The following is a 9726-nucleotide window of genomic DNA, read 5'->3' as shown; positions in this document are numbered from 1 at the left end:
TATCGTGGGTACTTCTAAATACCGTGAATAATTATATATTACAAATTATTCAAAATTTGAAATGCATTTTAAGAATACTTTTCCTATCAACTGCTCAAAATGCACAACACCGCTGTATGCTGCTTGAAAGACACGTGTGCCGCTCTGATGTAAACAAGCATGCATGAGAAGCACATGGGGGAACACGTGAGAGACGTTGAATGAAAGCACATTCACTCTCTGACAGCAGGTGGCGCTAAACTGCAGAAAATGCAGCCCTTTCCTTGGAAACCCTATAAATAATGCAGCTGCTACTTTCAAAACATATTTAAATAATTTTAAATAGCCATTCAGGTTTGTGTATTTGCTATGGTACGGAAGAGGATTAGGGCCAAGCAATAATAAAAAAATAAAACCATCTCGAGATTAAAGTCATTATATTGCGAGATTAAACTCATTAAATTTCGAGAAAAATAGTCAATAGTCGAAATACAATCTTGAGAATAAACTCATTAAATATCGAGAATAAAGTCGTTGTGTTTCGAGATTAAAACTCGTTAAATTTCCAGAAAAAAAGTCGAAATACAATCTTGAGAATAAACTCATTAAATATCGAGAATAAAGTCGGTGTGTTTCGAGATTAAACTCGTTAAATTTCGAGAAAAAAAAGTCGTAATACAATCTTGAGAATAAAACTCATTAAATATTGAGAATAAACTCGTTGTGTTTCGAGAAAAAAACTCGTTAAATTTCGAGAAAAAAAGTCGAAATACAATCTTGAGAATAAACTTATTACATTACACGCCATTAATGGCAATGCCGTATGGTTTTAATTTATCATAGCTGTCCAAGTGCCAGAGTGCATTTGGGTGAAGCCAGGGATAACCTTTCATGTTGGACAAAAGCGAGTAGCCTACATCGCGCAAATTGGACTGATTTTTTTCTTCTAAAAAGACCTAGCCGCTTGCAAATTCTCTTTAAAGTTCGTGTGCTAATTATTATTGTGTCATAATTAGCTAAAGTTGATAGTATTTCTTTGTTACTGAAAGAAAGTCTAAAATATAGCTTGACTAAGTGATCCAACTCTGCCATGTCCTCTATAGGCTATGCAATGAACACTGATCTAATGCGTTATTCTCTACATTTCATTTCGACTTTTTTTCTCGAAACACAACGACTTTATTCTCGAAATTTAATGAGTTTATTCTCAAGATTGTCTTTCGACTTTTTTTCTCGAAATTCAACGAGTTTTTTTTCTCGAAACACAACGACTTTATTCTCGATATTTAATGAGTTTATTCTCAAGATTGTATTTCGACTTTTTTTCTCGAAATTTTAATGAGTTTAATCTCGCAATATAATGACTTTAATCTCGATATTTAATGAGTTTATTCTCAAGATTGTATTTCGACTTTTTTTCTCGAAATTTAATGAGTTTAATCTCGCAATATAATGACTTTAATCTCGAGATGGTTTTATTTTTTTATTAATGCTTGGCCCTAATCCTCTTCCGTACTATGGTGTTCATCACAGAGCCAAATACTTAAATATTTAGACTTAATAGGCTATTTATTTTCAAACTTTTTTTTTTTTTTTCATTTTAATCTGGACTACAACACGCCCTAGATATTGTTTGACAGTGTTTTGATTCTTGATTGTTCATTCACACTTTACATTAGGGCTTCATTAGTTAACATACACTGCCAATGAAAAATTCTTCTGAACATTCGTTAATCTTAGGTATTCCAATATTTAATAACACATTGTTAAAATCTAAAGTTGCAACTGTATTATTTAAAGGAGCATTGCGTAGGTTCTGAAATTTCTAACCGTTACTGACACCAGTGGCCGTTAGAGGAACTGCAGCCAGTCTCATGCTCGTTCTCAGTGCACACGTTTTTTTTTTTTTTTTTTAACTTACGAGGATTGTCCGTGGGTGTCTGAATTGTGCTGCCGGAGGCTGGTCGCTTCTTTCCATCCACAGAGTCCATCTGAAAACACTATTGCCGCTGCTTACTATAATGGCTGGCGTGCCGTACGGTTGTAAGCCCAAGTAGACGAGAACGCATTTTGCCAATTCGGGCCCGACTCCTCCACACACAATTGAGCCTACAGGCTGATAGAGGCAAACGTGGTGGACAGTCGAGGTCATTCTTTTTTTTACATCATGGTTGGCTCATACATGTACAAATGAAAACTCTATCTTAAAGATTTTTTTAAGTAAAAACCTCCACATAGCTCCTTTAATGAACAAACATGAACTAAGACTTGCATTTTTTAACAAAGATTAATAACTTCTGTAGCAAATGTAGCTATTGCTTATGGTTAATTTTAATGCATTAACCAAGGTTAACTAATGAGGTCTTATTGTAAAGTAATACCTCTTGGTCTTTATAGTTCTTTTGCACTTTAATTAGTGTAAAACTTTTAACTTTATATATTTTTCTGTATTGCTTTATTGTATTCAAATGTTGTTATAAGAAAAAAGTTATTTAACCTGTTATACTGTATTATGACCAACTAAATTTCAACACAGTGATAATACCGTATACCACCGGCATATCCCTACACGAAGATGTGGTTTGCAGTATCTGACACCTCTGAGACAAAACTCTGAGCAATTAAAACAAGACAAAAGTATCAGTGTTAGTCAGTGTAACAATTTAACAATATAAACTTCTTATAGATGAAATAAATAATACTGAAACAATAAAATATTTGCTTCGAGATTTACTTTAAAAAAAAAAAAAAAAACAGCAAGTTACTGTTAAAAATGAATTAACATCCACAAACCACCCATTAACAAATAATAATAATAATAATAATAATAATAATAATAATAATAATAAATCCCACATAAAATACATTAACAGAGCCATATTATCAAATGAATAGACAGAGAAAAAAACTGTCCAGGTGGATAAATCTCAAAAAAATAAATTTTAATGTTCAGATAAAATAAATCAAGATTATTAAGAGCATTTACATTCCATAAATGTGGTAAGAAAATTCTTTCAACAGCAGTAGGCTAATGCATATCGATGCAGTTACTTTCTTGAAACAAACAATGACTTTAAAGCCAGCCAAAACATTTGCAAAATGCATTTTTATAATTCAAATAGGCCTAAATTGGGGAAAATTATCATGTGTTTCTGTCCCAAATCATACTCTTCTTATTTTCATTTAAAATGTTGTTGTTGATTTTGGTATCACGTTTGGGACTTACTGTCTTGTGATGGCAGGATGTGTTTGTTTCTGTGTGTGGTATCAGGTGATATTTTAGTTATATATATACTTAGAAATATCCATGTAATGTTATCAGTTCAATTTTACACTAAATAAGTAATAAATAAGTAATTAAAACAATGATGGCTGATATGATGGACAGAAATCATGTCCTGAGAGATGAAAGCCTTAAAATATACATTGTGTTGTTGAACTGATCCTGAAGCAGCTAAAGTGTGGGATAACATACCAGCTCCACACACAGGGAGCAGTAGTTGATGGGCTCATTCTTCAGATAAATGTTCATCAGAGGTTTGTTCTGACTGCAGTTATCACACGGGCCAAACGTGATGGCCAAAAACGTCTGGTCGCACATCTTTGCATCTGGTTGAGGCTGGACCTGAACACATGAGGAGGGGAAAAAAAGTGTATTCACAATAACCAAAATCCACACACACTGACAGACCACACAGATCATGAATGTAGCACTATTTGAAAAAAGACATACTCTCTGATATGCCCTAACCAAATGTCTCGTTTCAACAGAAAATTCATAACCACCGGCAAGAAAAACTTGTCAAACCATTTCATGGGTTTTTAAATGTTTATTTTTGCCATGGTTTGTGCATTTACTATACAGACAAAAAGTAGCTTTTAAAATGAGCACAAAATGGTAAACAGAACATTTAGTATCTTGGTGTCAGTGTTTCATCCAAGTGTTATGAACTAGTAGGAAATGTTGAGTCCAATACCAACTAATAAATAATTAAATACAAATACTCAAAATTCAAATTACAAATGTTTAGTTTTGTAAATGGAAATACATAGGCCAATTAATGGTCATCACTTAATCTTTTAATAACAACTGTAACCAATAACAGAAATTTTAATGTTACCAGAGTACAGTAATGTTCAATGTTTGACTGCATTCAAATACACTCAGTCACTAACTCAATGTGTTTACTTAAACAGAGCAGTAAAAGGACATGCTTTTGTTTCATAGTCACCTGTAAACACTCAGTAAACACTCATAACATTTTCCAGATTTAAACTATATTGCAAAATCAGTTTATTTAAACTTGCCTTTCAAAAGATGTTTGTATCAGGTGTGTGCTTGCAGGCTGCAGTCTTAGGAGAAAGGGATTGAGCCTAGAAGAGAGGCAGAAGATAAGCTCCTTACTGTAGGGGAAGTTTCACCAGCAGAAATAGTAGCCAGTCAGAGACAGACGTACAGAGAGACTCCACAAATAGTACTGCTTAAGCTGGTTAAAGCTAAGGCCCAGTAGATCATCAGTGAAACAGCAGCAAAAAAAAAAAAAATAAAAATAAAAATAATAATAATAATAATAATTTAAAAAATACTTATGTGCTCTTCAAATGGCCATTCAGATCTTAACTTTGGCCTTTATCGAATCCAGTAAGAGAGGAATCAACACTGGCTTTAAACTGACATTCAAGCATAACAAAAAACTTCTGAACTGCACGTAGTCATGCAAAATGTTTTGAGCCAAATCATGCAGATTGATCCCCACACCTTTTGACCTGCTACATGCTGTAGAGATTAAAAGAGAATGGCAGAGAAGAGAAGAGGAGAGGAGTCATAGGCTTTTGACATTTCTGTTTTAAGTCACCAGAGGGAGCTGTTTTGACCCTCTTAAACCTAAAGAGGCTAGAAACGTTTGATCTGCTTAATGTTTCCCTCTACTGTTTTTAGGTGGAATTGTTGGAATTGCTGTTTTTACTTCTATCAGGCACAAGTGTATCGCCATGTTATTTTATTTTATTTATTTTATTCTCACACGGGGTCTGCCCCTTTCTAACCATTTATACTGGCAAAATGTTACCATGCTTAAAGTTAAACTTCACCCAAAAATGAAAATTCTGTAAACATTTCTGTCATGTAGATCCAAACTGATCAGACTTTAATTAATCTTAAAAAATATATATTAAGATATTTTTTAATGAAACATGAGAGGTTTTTGTCCCGCCATAAAAAGGCATCCATGAATCCATATGAATTGAGTGGTTATAGAATAAAATATGCAGTACTGAGAACTGTATTAATCAAAAATTAAGGACAAATCAGAAACACAGTGGTTATGTTTTAACTTTTTTTTTTTCAGGATTTAAGTTATTATATTAACCAAGTGTGAGGTAAAAATCCTGTTAACAAAAAAAAAAAAAAAAAAAAAAAAAACATTCTATGAAACTTTTAAAATGTTCCCAATAAGTTATATTTCTAAATGCTTTATGAATGTTCAAAATGTCCAGTTCTTTAAATGTTTTAAAAAACTTCTCCTTTAGAAGTGAACATTAAAGACAACATTAAGACAACTTTCCGTTTTAATATTTTGCCAATATTATGGGCATGTAACTTTTGCATGTTCTCTAAAGCATCTGAAATTAGTAAGCCAAAAAAAAAAAAAAAAAAAAAATGGTTGAAATTACAAGTGATTGGACTTGAAATTACTTGTACCAGAAAAACAGATATTTTTTATAAGGTCCCATAAAGAACCATGCTTTGAAAATGCTTCATATTTTTTATATGAAGAACCTAATAATCATTTATTTTCATTAATATTAGTTATTAGCTTAATGCATTACTATACGATAACTGACAATGAACATGAATAGATACTTAAGGAAATAAAACACGAAATAGAAACAATAAACAGAACCGGTTTTACTTGTAAGGAACTTTTAAAGAACCAAGTTTTTTAAAGTGTAGGTGAAGAATAATCCATGGTTGTGTTTGTCATTATTTTGATCCATGAGTGGATGGCAAAATAACCCAAATTGTGTTACTTTAAACCCAACATTTCATTTCATGAAAAGCATTAAATTTTCAAGCCAAATGTAATTTTGTAAATTTTACAAGCCAGCAGATGGCCCCGTTGTCAATACTCTGCACACTCACATGATGTGGCACTTCATTGTACCATGCCAGGGTGATGCTGTAGCAACATAGAGTTAGGGGTGGGGAGCAACCATGGTTAAAGAAAACTTAAAACATTAAAAAAAGAGACAGAAATGCATACTTATTTCAGAGTGAATTTAATTCAAAGATTAAGATATACAAAGATGGTGCACCCAAAAATGCAAAAGAAAATAGAAAAAGGAAAATGAATAGTCCTGCTTTCTAAATAAAAGAGCCAATCACTAATTGTTCAAGTCATTGCATCACAGCAGCTGCTGTTAGAAGCTCTGGTTGCTATAGAATTTGATGTTTCCTCATTCAAATAGATTGAATAAACAGTTAGTTTTTAGCTATGGTGGATTTGATCCATTTAGTGTAGCGGCACACCTCAGTATAAACCCCAGGATATTTTGGTTTAGCACAGCCATTGCCAAAGGAAACAACACCTTTCAGTTGCCCTCCGCACACTACAGGGCCACCTGAATCCCCCTGAGAAGAAAATTGGAAAATTAAAATGAAAACCGTGCATTTGTATGTAAATTTTAAACACATATAAAAAGGAAGAAATCAATTACATACCTGGCATGAGTCTTTCCCTCCCTTAATGAATCCAGCGCAGAACATGTTTTTAGTTATTATTTTTTTATACGCACGCTTACACGTCCTTTGTGAGAGTACAGGCAAATTCAAACACTGCAGGACAGAAGCAGAGCCGGCTGGAAAGAGAATATGAGCGGCGTTAAAACTTTTCATCTTCTACATATCTAATGGTTGCATGCAGGGTTGATGCAAGCATGGAGCGAGGCCAAGTTTCAGTTAAGGCATGTGATGCCCCATCATGCATCAAGCTCAGAATCTTTTGCCAAAAAGGATGCTAACTGAAAAGTTTTATATTAAAATATATGTAGACAGTTTTATTACAAAATAAAATAAGTTTTAATACAAGTTTTATTTTAAAGTATATAAAGAAGATTTTCATTACTCAGCCATCTCACCTGCAGTTCTGCCCCATCCAGAAACCAAGCACTTCTCCCCTACAGAGGGGCATTTTTTTGGCAGACGGATTGGCTTCACATACTTGTTGAAGGTGACAGGTTTTTTCAGCTTGATCAGCATGATATCATTGTTATGAGGCCTATCATTGTATTTCGGGAAAGGAATGATCTTCTCCACTTTGATCTTCTGCCCTGTGTTTTCATTAGTTTGCAAATTGTGCCTTCCCAGGTGGACGCTGAGTTTATTACGTCTGTTTGACAAGCAAATCATTAATGTACAAATACATTTCAAACTAAAATATTACAAAGTAGAGCTGGATCCCAGTGTTCAATAGACTAGTTAATGGAACCGAAAGGTACTTTATAGTGAAAAAGGAGATTGATGAAGTAAAAAAGTGAGGTTATATACTCACGAGAATCTGCAGTGAGCAGCAGACACAACCCATCTTTCATTAATCAAAGATCCTCCACATGAAAATTCATCATCATCAAGGAAAGCTTGCCAGGGCTGGGAGTGGGGCTTACATTCATAACCTCCAATGATTTCATCTCCTGAGCTGAAAGCTTTATAAAAATGCATTGTTCTTTTATTAACAGTAATGATAAAAACTTCCTATAATAAAGGTCAGTGTAGGTGTAAACTAACAATAATGAATTGTCATGTTATTTCAATAGTCTAGACATTATACTAATTATAAGTAACTTTGCAACTAACTCTCATTAGAATATTTGTAGACTGTTAAGCTAGGGTTAGATTTAGTAGAATGAGTTGACTGTAGTCTGTTGGGGGACCATCAAAATAAAGTGTTAGCAGCAGACAGTCTACTAATACTAATGACTGCTAGTTGCAAAGTTTCTTATAGTTAGTAGAATGTCTAAAGTGGACTATCAAAATAAAGTGCTACCAGAATAACCGATAAGAGAGATCTACATACCCACAACCGCAACCAGTAGAATGATGAACACAGTGGTCTTCATTGCAACTGAGGAGAGGAGAGAGCACATCTGTTAAGTCCAGGAATAGCATTCACGTTTTTAAGCAATCGATTTAACACTGACAGCTACAGAACAACCAATAAGATCACGACTAATGATTTAAAAAAAAAAAAAGCACGTGGTACAACATTTTTTTACACACTTTTTACACAGTTTTGCATGGGAATGATAAATGTAAGTGTTGACTTGGTATAAATCAGATGTCAAAAATGCAGTTTTACAACTTAAACATTTTACTATGTATGTTTACTTGTTCATGGTTTAATAAATACACACACACAAAAAAAAGAACAGGGTTCCAACTAATTTTCCATTTCATAACTTCTTTTCCAGACTTCTCTAAAGTACTTTTTTTTCAGGCTATATTTCATAGTAAAAAACAAATAATAAGGGTGTAAGAATGAAAGGTTAAATTCACAATACTGAATTCACAATTTAGAACTGTTGTTGTCAACCAAAATCAATAGCTGGTACCTATACCAGTAAAATTTCACTGTTTTTCGTACCACAACAAACAATATTGGGACTATTTAACTATTTTAAATGTAACTATAAGTATTTTAGCACACCAGGGTGACTACGAACATGAAATTGTCATGGCTTCCTGTTTCACAGAAACATAAATATGAGGGAAAACAAAGGCCAAATTACCTTAATCATCCATCACAATGAGAAAAAAACTAAGAATATAATTCTGATGTGCAGCTCTTGTAGAAAGAAAGAAGAAGGAAGTCACACCAGACTAGAAGAAGTGGTCTGATGTAAGTTAAAATAGTCTGCCTTCTGGTGAAGGTGGTTGACAAATTGCTGAAGTGTGAGTAGGTAGACCAGCTCTCTGTATGCAATATTTTTGCTTGTTTATATCTACATTTAATAGTTTAATGACATAAAGGAAAATAATAATAATAATAATAATAATAATAATAATAATAATAATAATAATAATAATAATTTATTAACAGATTTGGCAAGTTCACAGGAATTCAAACACCAAGATGTAACAAGTACCCTCGATATAGGTTTGCGCATTGGACCAGTTCATGGAGCGCTTTGGTGAAATTAATGAATATTAACACAGATCATTAGATGAAATACACTGCAGTGTATACTGTATTTAGAACAATATAGTTAACAATATACACCAGGGTTTGAAAACAAGACAAAAATAAAATGATCAACAAGTCAAAATCAATCCACAAGATATGATTGTCTGTTTGTTTCTCTTATATGTTTGTAATTCTTCTTTTTAAAAGGTTTATTCTTATTTATTGCATCTACTGTTGTAGATAATGTTTTGCATTAAATATGTATTAAGCTACTCTGTCTTTTTGATTAACTTTTTATTTCTTATTCTATTTTGTCTTTGGTTTAGTGTTTCCTAACACTGCTTGTTTACCTTGTCTTTGGCAAACTTTGCATAAGCATCATAGCAAAATGAAATGAAATAAAATATGATTATCATATAAATCATAAAAAAAAAAAAAAAAAACAAATACAATTTCCACAACTGAAATATTCATCAATAACAAATACATTAGATTTACATTCAGTGGTCAATGACTGGTACTCTTTAGAAAAACCCTTTGTTTCTATGAATATGGCCTGTATGGTTGC

General features: G+C 32.9%; 1 protein-coding gene across 2 annotated transcripts; it reads right to left on the bottom strand.

Moving 5' to 3' along the window:
• Positions 1-6242: 6242 nt before the first annotated feature.
• LOC109099648 (trypsin-3-like) lies at positions 6243-8780 on the bottom strand. 2 transcript variants are annotated; one of them, XM_042743705.1, is made up of 6 exons: positions 8764-8780; positions 8052-8099; positions 7530-7680; positions 7117-7367; positions 6701-6837; positions 6243-6610 (listed from the first exon to the last, which is right to left on the bottom strand). In XM_042743705.1, the coding sequence occupies exons 2-6, from the start codon at positions 8092-8094 to the stop codon at positions 6461-6463; spliced, it is 732 nt and encodes a 243-aa protein (XP_042599639.1). In that variant the 5' UTR covers positions 8095-8099; positions 8764-8780; the 3' UTR covers positions 6243-6460. The 2 variants fall into 2 exon arrangements, with proteins under 2 accessions (XP_042599639.1, XP_042599638.1); XM_042743704.1 differs by lacking the exon at positions 8764-8780 and having other exon boundaries at positions 8052-8193.
• Positions 8781-9726: the final 946 nt, after the last annotated feature.

Source organism: Cyprinus carpio, chromosome B18 (assembly GCF_018340385.1).
Source record: "Cyprinus carpio isolate SPL01 chromosome B18, ASM1834038v1, whole genome shotgun sequence".
Classification (NCBI taxonomy): Eukaryota; Metazoa; Chordata; class Actinopteri; order Cypriniformes; family Cyprinidae; genus Cyprinus; species Cyprinus carpio.
Note: the sequence above shows the minus strand (reverse complement) of the source record. Positions and strands in the feature narration are given on the sequence as shown.